Source organism: Manis pentadactyla, chromosome 3, assembly GCF_030020395.1.
Source record: "Manis pentadactyla isolate mManPen7 chromosome 3, mManPen7.hap1, whole genome shotgun sequence".
In the NCBI taxonomy this organism is placed as follows: Eukaryota; Metazoa; Chordata; class Mammalia; order Pholidota; family Manidae; genus Manis; species Manis pentadactyla.
In genome coordinates this window covers 138,612,301-138,627,691 of record NC_080021.1, presented here as the reverse complement: position 1 = coordinate 138,627,691, position 15,391 = coordinate 138,612,301, and the positions used below count along the sequence as shown (strand labels likewise).

The following is a 15,391-nucleotide window of genomic DNA, read 5'->3' as shown; positions in this document are numbered from 1 at the left end:
GAATAGCTGCTGATTTAATTTTGGATGAACCCAAAAGACCAAGGTTAGTTGTTTGATACCTACCTGAGGCATAGCGCACAGGCTTAAGCAGCTGTGCCATCCGTAAATCATTGTTTTGGAATAGGTGCCTGTGATCCCAAGGAAAGCCAGCCAGCCAGCTGTGACGAAGCGTGACTTCCTGGAAAAAGAGCTGTGAGCACATACACCTGCGTGAATGGCCTTTTGGGGTGTCTACGTGAAGATAAAATAATGGTTTTTCATTATCCTGACATCCCATCTCACTACACAAAAGGTATAAGGTAACCCACCCTCCTTAATCCACAGTGTAAAAGCTGATTCTTGGGGGATCCCATTGAGGATGACGGGAAAACAGAAAGCAGTTATAAAAATTGAACCCACAAAAAGGATTTTATTTCCACAATTGTATGCACATTGATCATGAGATGAATAAAGGCTTTGCTCATTAATGGAAAAATTAGAGAAAATCAACCCTAAGAATTAAGACAAAGGGAGGCTAGACAAGGACTTAAATGTCATAAAGCTACTTTTTTATACCTTCTTAGGTTGCCTTTTCTGGGTGAAAAGTTTAGTGATTTGGTAAAAGGATATCCTACATGAAGAATTTTTCAAGTTGATCGTAATCTGAGTGGGAACCAAGTCCTGCCTTCAGGGGCTGCCAGGGGCACAGTGAGTCCATGCCAGGTGTGAGGCCAGGACTCCAGGCCGCCTGCCCTCCGGTCTGGGCCTCGCATCCTCTCTGAAAGCACAGGGTTCTACCTGGTGACCTGCACCCCTGCACCTCCCATCCTGTGACGTAAAATATATTTTCATACGCTTCACCACCCGCTTGCCCTTTATAGAGCCTCACCGCAAGTCCCTGTGACTGCCAGTCATTCAAAAGTGGCAAGAGCCTATTTACCTGAAATATTAACCAACTCAAATCAAAGCTAATTGTCTCTATTATCAGTGAATTATGGTTAGTCATTTTCAAATAAACATTTAACTTCTGATTTTTAAATCAGTTTTGATAATTGTTTACCACAAGTTAAATGTGAAGACTATGATAAAACCAAGCATTGCACTTCTCTCGCCTTTCTAAACTTAACCGATTTGTAACACTATATACATTCTTAACATCAGCTGTCTCCCCTTTTTTCCTCTAGTAGTGAAGCAATGGTCTGTCCATAGCAAACCCGCTCCCCCAGTGCTGTGCGGCCCTAGGTGCCAGGGTTTACCTCTGCTTTTGCCCCTTTTTATACCAAAGGTCTAACCCACTGGAGGCTTCTCTTAGTAATGTGGACTTATTACAGATCTTGTTTTGCCCATATATATTCAGCCTTACATATATTCATATATAAGTAAGCATAGATCACAAGTGTTCAAATTACAAGTCACTTAAAAGCATTTTTGTACATTAATGACAGGTTGTTATGTAAGCAGTCTTTTAAAAAATTCTCGCACAAAACACCTTTATAGACTTGTGTAAAACTGTTGGTAGTGATGTCCATGTGTAGAGCCAGTGCTCTGGGCCACTGATGGTCAGAACCAGAAGTGAGCACATGAGAGCCATTTAAAACCAGTTATCATTCCGTGCTGACGGGGAACAGAAGAAAGGGGCTGGAACCGCTCACTGAGCACAGCATGTGGGGAAGGGAACCGAGAGAGCGGAGTTCTGAAGGACACGGGGCCCCTTCATGTCATGGCAGAAGAACTCTTCCTATAGGCCATTTTTTAAACAAGGTATAATCCAGAATAAGCATCGCTGCTGTCGTCGTACTTGAACTTGTGTCCTATTTCTGTGTTGATCGTCTCATGAAATACCTACTAGCCGACACATCATATTTTGACATCTTGATACAAACACTTCAAAAGTGTCCCCCAAAACCGCTGAAAAAGCAATCTCATTTTCCTATATAGAGTACATACTAAAACCACAAAAATCACCTTTAGTTGTGTTTTACTCAGTGCAGTTCACAGTATTGTCCCTCTTGAATATTTTGTAGTGATTTCTGTTCCATCCAGACATGAAGTACGTGATTCCAGTTTGATTCAGAGTGTGTGATTCCTCTTTTCATTCTGATCAAGTAAATTTATTGTGTCTCTTTTCTGATTTTCAGCATTAAGAACTAAAAAGGAAAAACAATGGCATAATATTCTAGTATTAAACATTCTGAGAAACCAGCTCGGCAGGTCCCATTTGACATAAGTATCTAGAAACTGCCATAAGTGGACTGTATCTCCCACAGCAATCCTATAATGTGGAACTGCCTCCCTAATCATGGACAAGGTGGCAAAAGACACATGGCCAACAAGGTGCCACAGGACAAAGCTGAAACATCTTAAAACTCCGTAACTGCTTAAAATAGCGAATAATGCCCCATGTCCTATAAACTGACAATATGAAATTTCACTCAAAAATTCTGATAAATCACAGCCCTCACATGCCGCATGAACCCTCTGTTGGTGCAGCTCCCGCCGGAAGCACTGCCTCCTCAGAGCCACTCGCGGCTCTGGTCAGCTGCTGTTACTCCATGAATTCCATGTGGCTTCCACCATCCCTACTCGATCCATGGACACACAAAGGACATAAAAAGACAAACCACATATGAAACCTAACAGTATCCAGATTTAAACTATTGCACATGATATGGTTAATATTTTTATTGATTAAATGACTCCCTTAAATTAATAGTGTCTTTGGAAGTTCTCTAATGAAGTTTGAGCTAATGCCTTTTTCCTCTCATTGCCCTGAAACAAGCAGGTTCTTAAACTATTTCAATGATACACTCTTAAAATGACATTCATGACATTTTTTCAACTTAAATTTCTCTTTAAGGGCTGACAGAGAACTTTGCTTTGCCTGCCTTTGAACATTGTACAAAGTCAAGTCCTTAGAAGGATGCAGGGGTAGGGGATGGATGATCCCAAGGCTTCCCTGCAAAGCTGAACAGTGAGTAGGACGCTAGGCTCACTTAAAAGGATGGTAAAAGACACATACAACAGTAAACATACCAGGAAACATGTTATTCAAAAACAGGTACACAAATGAGTGGAGTCAACAATAAGAGAAAAACAGACCCTGTATTTGCTTAAAATTTTGACTGCTAATGTCTTGATCTTTGACAGTAAAAAAAAATTACCTAAATAGTTTATGAAAATAATCTAAAAATCAAGTTCGGACTTCATTTTTAGAAACCTCAAACAACTCTGCCAACTTTAATAACCGACATGCTAGATAAAATACAAGATTTTTAAAGAATGCACTGTTGAATCAAACCCAAATTCAGGGACTTTCTACCAAATAACTGGCCAGAAAACTTTAAAAAGTCAATGTTGTAAGTGATAAACAAATGGTTCCAGGTCAAAGGACTCTAAAAGAGATATGACTCTAAAGATAAATGCACTGTATGACCCTGGATTTCCTCAACCAGAAAAGGGATATTAATTGGACAATTCACTAAATTTGAATAATGTCCATAGATAAGAGCATTTGTATCAATATTTGTTCATTTTGATCATCATACTACGGTTATATAAGATGTTAGGTATGTGGGGAAACTAGGTGGAACATATAGAAAGGATATATGGAAATTATTCTTAATGCTGTTTTTAAAATCTAAATTATTTCAAAATTAAAAGTTAAAAGTTTTTAAATTAAACATTAAAGTGCATTGCTTGTAACAGTAAAAATGAAGGAATCTGCAAGGCCACAAATGAGGTCAAAGTAGCAACTTGTGTAGGTAGTAAGCCACAGAGCCAGCTCTGCCCTGAGGATTTCTGCTGAGGCCTGAGGGCTTTGGGCATCTCCCTTCACAGCCTCAAAAGGTGTAAAGGGACAAGAGCCAAAGAAGAGGGCCTCATGCAAGGTGGGGAATCAAGAAGGGGACTCTTCTATGAAGCTGAAATTCCACAGGTTCATATCCTTCGTTTAAGATAATGGGAAATAAACCTGAATGAAAATGGACAGCAAGAAAGCCCAGTGTGTGATGGACAGTGACTGCAATGGGGTAAATGGGGGGGGGGGGGGACTCAATAATAAGGGTGAATATAGTAACCACATTGTTTTTCTTGTGAAACCTTCATAAGAGTGTGTATCAATGATACCTTAATAAAATATATCTATAGAAAAGAAAGAAAGCCCAGTGTGTAGACAGAACAAGGTGAGTCTTAATCACATGACTGTGCAGGTATATAATTTGAACTCCAATTTCCTGTATGGTCCAAGAAAAAAATCTGAAGAAGAGAAGAGGTTGTGAGCTTGTAGCACCCTCCTGGAGACTTGCAGAGGCAAAGAACCCTCTAGAGAAATTCAACTGTAATTCTGTCCTCAGACCTCCCACAGAGTTCCAAGCAAAGGAGTAGGTCAAGGTTAAAAAGCACAAAACACACGAAACAAAGTATGAGAATCTGCAGAAACAAAGAGAAGCACATGTTCTCTGATACTGAAATTGGAAGACATGTAATACAAAACAACTGTGTGATGTGTTTAAAGATAAAAAGTGTTTGAAAACATGAGCAAGGAATAAGGCCTATAAAGAATGGCCACGTAGGATGTTTTATTGCCCGTGTCTAGCGTGGATTAACACACAGGCTACAGGCACACACCTGATCATCTACATTTGCTCTCTTACAACACTAAACTATGTTTTCTACCTTTATCTTGTATCTACCTACCACTTCAGCGTTTTATTAAAAATAATAATAATAGAGAAATGTGGTATCCACATATAAATCAAGTATAAAAATCAAATGAGTATTCATATTTGAACTGACTGTTTATAGTTCATAATGCATGAGCAAAACTGAAAGCTTCTGTGATGACTGCCCCTGTAATGTTCACCATGTAACTTATTCACTATGTAAGAATTTGTACTTCATGTAAGAACTTGTTCGTTAAGCTTCAAAAGATTGGAGACTGACGAAAATTAGGCTTGGGGTGGATTCATGATTGTGCATTGAGTATTGACCCCCCTATACAGAATTTTATTGTTGTCAACAACCATTTGATCAATAAATATGAGAGATGCCCTCACAAAATATATATATACATATATATATATATACACGCACTTCCAATTGTAAAATAAATAAGTAACCGGGATGTAATGTATAGCATAAGGAATATAGTCAAAATATTGTAACAACTTGGTATGGTGATAGCTGGTACCTAGAATTATCATGTATATAAATGTTGAATCACTGTGTTGTACACCTGAAACTAATGTAATACTGTGTGTCAACTACCCTTCAATAAAAAAAAAAAAGAATGGCCACGTAGAAAGTTTAAAATGAAACATAATTAAGATGAAAAACAAAGCATAAATTAACAGGTAAGGCATAGCTTAAAGATAAGTTTGTGAACTGGAAGATACGTCTGAGGAAATTATTCTGAATGCAGACCAGAGAGAAAAGGAAAATATGAAAAAGATCGTAAGAAACAAGTTGAATGAGATCTAACACTTCTGAGTTCAAGAAGGAATCAAAATTGGAAGAAGTATCAAAGAGACCCGGGCTGAGAATTTCCAGAGGGAATAACCTTGCCAGATATCAAAACATAAGCTGTAACAACATTTGGTTCAGTGTGAATCAACAGAGAAACCAATGAAGCAGAAGCACCAAGTCCAAAAAATAGACCCAAGTATTTAGTAAGGTTAGTACTTCAAATCACTGGCTTTGAGATGATGGTGTTTTGGGATGGTGTTGGGCCAACTATACAGCCCTTTGGCCAGAAAATTGGCCCCATACTTCACACCATACTCCTGAATATATCTGAAATGAATCAGACCTAATGTAAACATGAAAGCAGAGGATGATTCTGGTAAGCTGGTGGCATGGTTTTTAAGTCTCTGAGTCCCTAAGAGCAACTAAATTTAAAAACTAAAAAACCATGGACATTTACAAAATTAGATGGCAGAGTTGTACAGACCCCAAAGCATGAGCGGTCAAGACAAACCACAGATAGCTAGCTGCCCCTTTGCGAGCAGCATCTGCAAAGGAAACAGTGGGGCGATGGCGCGTCTGATGGACCTGAGACCAGCAGGACCTCAAAGCGCTACCACATCTACTCCAGAAAGTACCTGGGCCAATGGGCAGACTGCAGCTGGAGGCAGGAGTTTCTGCGGGCCCCACAGCAGGTGACCACAAAGTGGCCACAGTAAAGGCTGAGGAGCTGGTGGGCACTGAGCCCCGTGAACTTCTGAGACCGACCTGCCAGGCTCCATTCAGGTGGAGTCCCATGGAGGGAAAAGGAAACTCAGGGACTGGAGTGTGGAGGGAAGCAGTGGCTGAGCAGGTCAGAGACGAGAGGCAAAGCAGCACAAAGGGTCAGGGAAAAAGGGGAACCTCCACTGGCCAAAGATGGGGCAACCCAAACCTCAAAAAGGGTAATAAATGCAACTGACATCCATTAGTATGTTTAAATCCATAAGTTCATGTTTTTAAAATCATCATCTTCAGAGGATGACAGGGAAATCATTCATTATTGTTAAAACTGATTGAATAAAGAGAAAGAATCAAGCATTATACTGCTTATGTTATGTGAACAAATCCACTGAATATTTTTACAAACATTCTAACTGACAGATGAAAGAAATGGCTGGATCAGAATGCCACCAATGAATTAGGCGTTGGGCATCAAGTGCTGCTTACGTTGTAACGAGAGACGTCTCCTAATAACAGAACACACCACACCATTTATCATCTTACCAAGGGTGTTAGCCTGAACCTGAGTCTTAACAAGCCTCTGGATATCAGGGGTTGATTTGCAGGAAACAGAGAGAAAAGAACACACAAGGCCACACCACTGAATGTACCATGAGCACTATCCAGACAGTGGCAAACTCCAGGTCAAACAGCTTTGGCTGTTCAACAGATTGCAAAGAAAACAAAGGAACCAAAAGGGTACCCGTAGACCGAGAGGGACCTGAAGACACACTGAACTTAAGAAAATGGGCAAGACTACACTGTGGTGTCCAGGATGCCCAACTGAGTGATAAGCCACAAAGAAACACAAAAAAATGCTTATTAGGAACGTCAGGATAAGGGTTACAACCAGGAGAGGGACAATGTGGGACAGCGGCCTGGGGAGGGGCCTCTGGAGGGCAGCCTAAGCTCTAGTTCTTGACTAGGGGACAAGGTGTTTGCCTTCTCAAGACACATTTGTTTTGTGTGTTTTTGTGAATCTGTGTTTAACTTTATGATAGAACTAAAAGAAAAACCTGAAAGCATATTGAACCAGAACAAGGGCGAATTCCTTCCATCTCTTGGTGGGAAATCTTCCTAACCAAGATTCAATATCCTGAATAAAAGAAATGACATAAAATTTTTTGAAACTTTGACATGGCAAAACACATACGCAAAAATACAAGACAAACTAGGAAGAAGTACTGGCAACTAACACCACAAGTAAAGGGCAATGTCCCTAACATCTAAAGAGCTCTTATGAAATGAGAAAGAAAACACCAAGGACCTAACAGAAAAACAAACTTAAAAAACGGGAACCAGAGTCCATGGTGATGCTAAAACGAATAATGTGTGTGATGTGGGTGGGGGACCTTAATGAATGGCACCTATTAAATGTGGGTAACAGGATTAGAACAGGCATCATTCATTATGCAAGTGTTTTCAATAGATGGTAAAGTCACTCCATTTCAAAGCACGCCCCTCCAGATGACTTCCTAGTTAACAGAGAAAATGGACTTCAGCAGGGGGGCCACCTGGTGAGCACCACCTCGGCCCCGCCATCCCCAGCTACTCCTTTGTACCCCCTGGTGTGAGGGGACACTGCCTGCAGCTACAAGCACCCACCTGAATCCAATTACAGGGAAACAGAGCCATCCAGAATACAACACATCCCACTGGCCTGGACTCTTCAAAAATCCAAAATAATAATACAAAGTGCTACTATACAAAGCTGCCCAGAAGCCCTGTGCAAGTATCAGGGCTTTCTGACTGGTGTTACAGGCTGATCCAAGGGCAATATAGCCATTTTGTTGGGAAATCCCTAAATGTCACTGAAGATAGATCTTCCAACCGCACCTGAGGGCTTGAGCCGCATGGATGCACAGACTCTCCGACAGGCCTTCTCATGTAGGGCTTCTCGCCCCTTAACCCTGCCCCCCACGGCCCTTGCATTCAAAGGCTTATGAAGAAAAGAGTCTCTTTCCAACAATAATCTCTTTCAAAACACTACCGGTATTCACTGCACAGTGAGTTGGAAAGTGAAGGACCACAAAGGGGATTGAAAGCCAACCCCCTGACCCAGTCATTACCTGGCAAGGTTCTGTCACCCGCTGTGAGCGCCACCTGCTTGTCTGTCTCAGATTCGGCCTCATTTTCATCCATGTTGTAGTCACCATCTTCCCCTAGTTTTTGCTGATTTCTCCCTGTAAAATTCACAGACACATAAAACATGATTTCTAACGTTTGTCCCCTGAGGCCAGGTCCTGGGCTTGTCCTCATCATGGTTTAAGTATCAGATCTATTTGCTCCCTGGCAGGAACTGTTAGGGACTGGTGTGTTAAGGTTAAAGGCAGGTGCCACTGTTTTTGGAAAGAATAGGTTTATAGTTAATGATGGCATCTCCTCAGCATGGCTCACGGCCCCAAGAAAGGAAATGGAGTGGCTACTGTGAGCCAAAGGATGCACTTTCCCATCATACCTACAGAACCAGGTCACTCACCACCTCGCTCTTCCCTAGAGGGAAGAGCAACCACCGAAGATGATCAGGACAAAGTGCATTCAAGACATTCACAGGGTTCACTGTAAACATTTTATATATGTATGTGGTAGGTCAACAAAATCTTTTTTTAAAAAGCATGCCTGGGAGAGCCGGTCTACTATTTCCGTGCACCCCCAGCCCAGGCCATGCGCCCTGCGCTCTCTCAGGCAGTCACGGGCACCCGGCCCGAGGTGTGCCTGCTGGGCCTCAGGCTCTTCAGCTGCTGCACTCTGGGATCAGCTGCGGTCTGAAGCAGAGTGCTGCTGCATCAGCCACCCAAGTTTCCCTTTTTTACTCCCTTTTATTTAACTGAGAATTTGTGAGAACTCACTCTGCAAAAAGACAAACGAGTAAAAGTTAGATTGAAATGGAGTCAGGGTTAACTTCTGCGAATATGCATAGTCCCCAACTTCTGTTACTGGGCTGTCCCAGGGCACAGGTGTCTTCATAAATGCTCCTACTTTGGCTGGGACAGAAATTTTCCACATCTCCAAAGGACCAAAATACATCCCAGAGTACTCCATTGAGCTCAGTTGCCCACATGTTCCTGTATCTTTTGAAAATAGAAAAAGTCAGCCGCACCAGGAAGGTGGGGTTCAGGTGCCACTTTGTGGCAGGGCTCACTAGGCATCAGATGCTGCCTTCCATCGGCTCCCTCCCACCTCCCCTCACCAGTTGGCAGCCACTGCGGGTCATGCGGCAGGGGGGAGATGGAGGCCAGGAGCAGAGGCGTGGGCTTACTTTTCATGGATGCTAAGCACCCACTGCCAGGCAGGGCACCTGACCGGCCCCCTGACCCACTGTGGGTGGTATTTCTGAGACGCCGAGTGCTGGGATGGGCACTGCCCCGCCCTGCCCTCCTGCCTCCTCCATGAACAGAATGAGCTGCCGGGTCGTGAACCGCCCTGTGCCAAACTTCAGGGGACCCTTCCCACATAAGACAAGCCGTGGAGAGGAGTCGGGGGCAGTCCATGGAGCCGCGCACCCACCTTCCTCGTCAGCACCCTGCCCCTCCTCCTGCCCGTCGGGGATGACGAGCTGTTCCCGCTCCAGCTCCTCCAGCTCCTGATTTTCCTGGATCGCCAACAGGGCGGCCGGCACCTGGGGGGTCTGGCCACCCTGGGCTTCCCCCACGCCTCTTCTGCCCACGGGGCCATCGTCTCCCCCAGCCTGCAGCTGGCCGGGCTCCCGCTGCGGCCCCAGGCTGTCCCTCCGCAGCTCCTCCTCGCTGATGACCTGAATCTCGTTGGTTTCCTCTGGGCACAGAATACAGTTAGCTGCGACCTCACCATCACCTCACAGAAACAAAACCAAAAACCCTGTACCGCCCAATGCCCGAGCCTTCCCGAGGACTGACGGGGTGGGCTGTGAGCTCAGCAGGGGGGCTCCAGGCCTCTATGCCTGCAGTTCACCTTCAGAACCACGAGGAAGAGAAAAGTAGTTCAGAAAAAATCTGGACTAACTTAATTACGGCGACAACGTCCAGGTGGAGGAGCTGTGCTGCTGGGGTCCCTGACCCGCATGGGCCGAGGCAAGCACGCAGGGGTGGGGAACGCCACTGTGCCTGACGGCCACCCACCCCCCGGGACGCGGCGGCCCTGCAGCTCCCAGGGGCAGCTGCCCAGCACTCGGGCCCCCTCCCCTGAATCCCACCGTCCCACCCTCGGCCAGAATAAAGGTGCAGCCGGGCCTTCTTTACACGGCTGCCGATGAGCAAGGCGCTCCTTTCTACGAGGATGCGATGCCAGTGAGACGGGAAAGGCCCCGCAGCCCTGACTACAGGCGCCCGGCCAGAGCTCCTGCCGGCCTGCAGCAGCCGGCTCTGCCCGCCGAGGACGTGCGTGGGGTAAGGCCGGGAAGAGCCGCTGCGTTTATGTAACAGAGCTCTGAAGAGGGCTTCGCCATACCTGCCAAGCTTCGCTTACCTTTCTCGCCTCGTCTCTTCAAATCCAAAGCTGCCTGGGGGCTGGGGGCTGGGGTCTGGGGCTCGCTGTTGCTGGGCACGCCTCCTTTCGCATGTGGCATATCTGCCTGAGGCTGGCCAGCTTCCTCCAGCCTGGGCTGAGGCTCACCGAGGGCTCGGAGCTGCAACGGGAGCACAGGAAGGCCAGGGCAGGGGCTCCGTGACAGTGAACCCGGCAACACCCCAGGCCATGCAACGGGCCACCGTGTCCTTCTGACAAAGGAGAACACCAAGGGCCTGAGGAAGGGCCTTGATCTCCCGGAAGAGTCCTTGCAATATTTAACAAGCAGGCAGAAGATCAACATAGAAAAGGAAGATTTGGACAAAAGCATAAACCAACCAGACCAAACAGAGGCCTACACAGCACTGACCCAACGGGAGCAAAAGACAGTCTTGTCAAGTGCTTGTGGACAAGACAGACAGATGCCAGGCCACAAGATAATCGTCAACAAATTTACAATGATGGAAATCACACAAAGTATATCCTCGAGTCACAGTAGAATGAAATTATAAGTAACCGAAAGAAATTACATAAATTCACAAATATGCAGAAATTAGGCAATATACTCCTGAGTAACAAATGGGTCAAAAAAAACCAAAAGGCAAATCAGAAAAATCCCTTGAGAAAAATTAACACAAAAATACAACATACCACACTTATGGTAGGCAGCTAAAGCAGTGCCAGAGGGAAATTTACAGGCCTATACTCAGAAAAAGAGAGAGATCTGAAACCAGTAACCTAATCTTTCACCTTAAGATAGTGGAAGAAGAGCACACTGAATCTAAAACAAGAAAGCCACAATAAGAATTAGAGCAAGAATTAATGAAACAGAACAGAAAAACAATAGAGAAAAATCAGCAAAACCAAAATTAGTTATTTGAAAAGATCAACAAAATTGACAAGTCTTTAGCTAGGTTAACCAAGAAAAAAGAGAAGACTCAAATAACTAAAATAAAAAATGAAAGGGGACACCACCACTGATCTTACACAAATAAAACTATTACAAGGGAATACCATGAACAACTATGCACCAACAAGTTTGATGACTTAGACGAAATTAGACAAGTTTCCAGAGACATGAACTACCAAAATTGACTCAGGAGGAATAGAAATTCTGAGCAGACCTATAACAGAAGACTGAATTAGTAATCTAAAAAACTTCTCCAAAGAATCCCAGATGGCTTCACTAGTGAATTCTACCAAACATTTAAGGAAGAATCAATCCAAATCTTCACAAACTTTTCAGAAATACAAGAGGAAGGAACACTCCCCAATTCATTCTATAAGCCCAATTCTATCTACCCTGATACCAACAACAATTACAAAAATAAAACTACAGACAAATATCTCTTGTGACTATAGATTCCAAAATCCTCCACAGAATACTAGAAAATCAAATATAGCAACATATGAGAGTATTATACACCATAAGTGGGATTTTCTAAAGAATGTAAAATTAAATACCCAAAAATCAATATAATACCAGATCAATATCATAAAGGAAAAATATTAATATATGATCACCTCAATAGATGCAGAAACAGAATTTGACAAAATCCAGCTCTTCTTAATAAGAACACTCAACGAATTTAAAATAGAAAGGAATTTCCTCAACTTGATAAAGTCCTTCTATGAAAAATACACAGCTGACATCAGACTTAATGGTGAAGGTGTGAATGCTCTTGTTTCTATGATCAAGAACAATTGGACAAGAATGTCCACTCTCACCACTTCTATTTAACATTGTCTTGGAGGTTCTAGCCAGGGCAGTAAGACAATAAGAAGTAAAAGGCATCTATATTGGAAAATAAAATGTAAAACTACCTCTATTTTTAGATGACATAATACTGTATATAAAAAAATCTGAAAGAATGACAAAAAATACTATTAGAACTAATACACAAGTTCAGCAAGGTTAAAATATATGAGGTCTACATCAAAAAGTGAATTGTATTTCGAAACATTAGCAATGAACAATTCAGAAATAAAATTAAGAAAACAATTCCATGTATAACAGCATTAAAAAAACAGAAATAAATTGATCAAAAGAAGTGCAAGACTTCTGAAAACTACAAAACATTGCTGCAAGAGATTTTTGCAAGATTTAAACAGATGAAAAGACATCCCACATTCACAGAATGGGAAGACTTAATGTTAAGGTGGCAGTGGGTCCAAACTGATCTACAGATTCAGTAATCTCTGTAAAATCCTCTGTAATCTCTGTAAAAATCCCACCTGGCTTTGTTTAAGAAATTGACAAGCAGATCCTAAAATTCATATGGAAAGTAAACCGGCACAAAACAAAATAATCTTGAAAAAGAGCAAAGTTGGAGGACTCACACTATGATTTCAAAGCTTACCACAAAGCTACAGTAATCAAGACTGTGCAGTATTGATATAAGGATAGACAAACAGAATGGAATATAATTATGAGTCCAGAAATAAGCCCTCATATTTACAGTAAACTGACTTTTTACAAGGGTGCCAAGACAATTCAGTGGAGGAAAGAATAGTCTCTTCAACAAATGGTGCTGAGACAACTGGATTTCCACATGGAAAAGAATGAAGTTGGACTTCACATCACACCATATACAAAAATTAAATTAACTCAAAATGGATCATAGGACTAAATGTAAGAGCTAAGAACTATAAAACTCTTAGAAGAAAATATAGGAGTAAATCTTCATGACTTTGGGTTAGAAAAAGCATTTTAAAACATGACATGAAAAGAACAAGCAACAAAAGAAAAAACAGATACACTGGACAAATCAAAATTAAAAACTTGTGGTTCGAGGAACACCATGAAGAAAGTGAAAAAATAACTCACAGACTAGGAAAAAGTATTTGCAACTAATTTATCTAATATCTTTATATATATATGAATATATTAAGAACTCTTATAACTCAGTAATAACTCAATTAAAAAATGGGCAAAGGATCCAAACAGACATTTCTCCAAAGAAGATACATAAATGGCCAATAAAGCACATGAAAAGATGCTCAACATCATTAGTCATTAGGGAAATGCAAATCAAAACCACAGTGAGATACCACTCCATACCCACTAGGCCATCTGTAATGAAAGAGATAATAACAAGTGTTGACAAGGATGTGGAGAAACTGGAACCCTCAGAAACTGCTGGTGGTAATGTAAAAGTGTGATCACTTTTTTGAAAACAGCTGGAAGTTTCTCAATACGTATGTTAATAGAGTTACCATATGACCCAGCAATTCCACTCCTAGGTATATACCTAAGAGAAATGAAAACGTGTGTCCACACAAAAATGGGTATGTGAATGTTCATAGCAGCATTATTCAAAAACAGCCCCAAACTGGAAATAACCCAAATGCCTTTCAACTGACAAAAGACTAAACTAAATATGGTATGACTGCACATTGGAATATTATTTGGCCATAAAAATGAATGAAGTATTCATACACACATCAACATGGGTGATCCTTGGAAGCATTAAGCTAAGTGAAAGGATCGGGATGCAAAGGCCACAAATTGCATGATTCCACTGATGTGAAATGTCCAGATAAGGCAAATCTACAGAGGCAGGATGTACATTAGTGGTTATCTAGGGTTCTGGGGATTAAGGATAAATGGAGAATGAGCTGACAGTTGTGGGTTTCTTTCAGGGTAATGAAAATTGATTGTGATAATGGTTACACAACTTTATGAATAAAAACCAATGAATTTTAAATATTGTATGAGTGTATTGTGTGGGATATGAATTCTATCTCCATAAAGCTGCTTTATTTATAACAAAGATTCCACAGCAGGCTTTGGGCAGTGGTTTGCGGAACTGTGCTTCACACAGGATGCCGCCTGACACAAGGTGCTGTGACCTTGGCCACAGTTTTTAGGCACCTACATGAGCTTCAGAGCCCTCAGATCAGGCAACTGGCAACTCTCCTCCAGGGTGGCCAGGAGCTTGAACTGATAGAATCCCAGTAAAGGCCTGAGCACCAAGACTGGCACAGGAGGCTGGTGCGCGCACACAGATCCCCAGCATCCTGGGGCCAGGCTGTTGTCTTAGGGAACCAAACCCACACAGGAGACCGGACGTTAGAGCAAATCACACAGCAGATGAGGGAATGAGATTTGTGAAGAGAGGGAGGAGCACCTTCTGGAAATCCTTGGCAGAAAAGATCCAGAATTACCTGCTGGCTTTGGTCCTTCTCACTCAGGTCTCTGGAAGCCACAGCTTCGTTGCCCTTCTTAGTGACCTCTTCTATCTGCTCCTCACACTGCTCCTTCAGCTCCTTCATCTGATTGATACACTGGCTCCTTGGGTGAAAGAGAGCCGAAGGACAGGACGAGTATTTACAGGGATGTTCACACCACGCCCTGCTGTGACCGCAAGCCCACTCAGTACGAGACACAGCTGGTCTTTGTCCTGCTTCAGAAGAGCCCATGTCAGGCAGGCTAACACGGGTGTGTCCGTTATTAAATGACAAGAAAATTGTAATTTGTCACATGATAAACAGGTGAACTTTCTTGGTAAGAAAAACAATTTTTAAAATACAATCTGTGGTATAATAAAAAATATATTTGGTCTTTGTCCCCAGTTATTAGCAGAGAACTCCTTAAACTCTTGAAATTCCCTGACAGGAGTGTCCTCTGTTATTCATAATGAGCCCCTGTGGACCACACCTGAGTTCATGCTAATGAGCTGACTCAGTGGGAGGAGCTCGCATAGCT

The 15,391-nt window shown here is 42.6% G+C and overlaps 1 protein-coding gene across 3 annotated transcripts in view; it reads right to left on the bottom strand.

Moving 5' to 3' along the window:
• Positions 1 to 380: 380 nt before the first annotated feature.
• GOLM1 (golgi membrane protein 1) overlaps positions 381 to 15,391 on the bottom strand; it is a 439,304-nt gene continuing 424,293 nt past the window's right edge. For 2 of the 3 annotated variants that reach the window (XM_057498531.1, XM_036924846.2), the window contains exons 6-10: positions 14,851 to 14,977; positions 10,645 to 10,804; positions 9,709 to 9,975; positions 8,271 to 8,384; positions 381 to 2,126 (exon numbers count right to left, since the gene is read on the bottom strand). In XM_057498531.1, the coding sequence (XP_057354514.1) occupies positions 2,050 to 2,126; positions 8,271 to 8,384; positions 9,709 to 9,975; positions 10,645 to 10,804; positions 14,851 to 14,977 (745 nt within the window). In that variant the 3' untranslated portion in view covers positions 381 to 2,049. Of the gene's footprint in view, positions 2,127 to 2,441; positions 2,559 to 8,270; positions 8,385 to 9,708; positions 9,976 to 10,644; positions 10,805 to 14,850; positions 14,978 to 15,391 lie in introns of all 3 variants that reach the window. The other variant, XR_005032534.2, reaches the window with a different exon arrangement.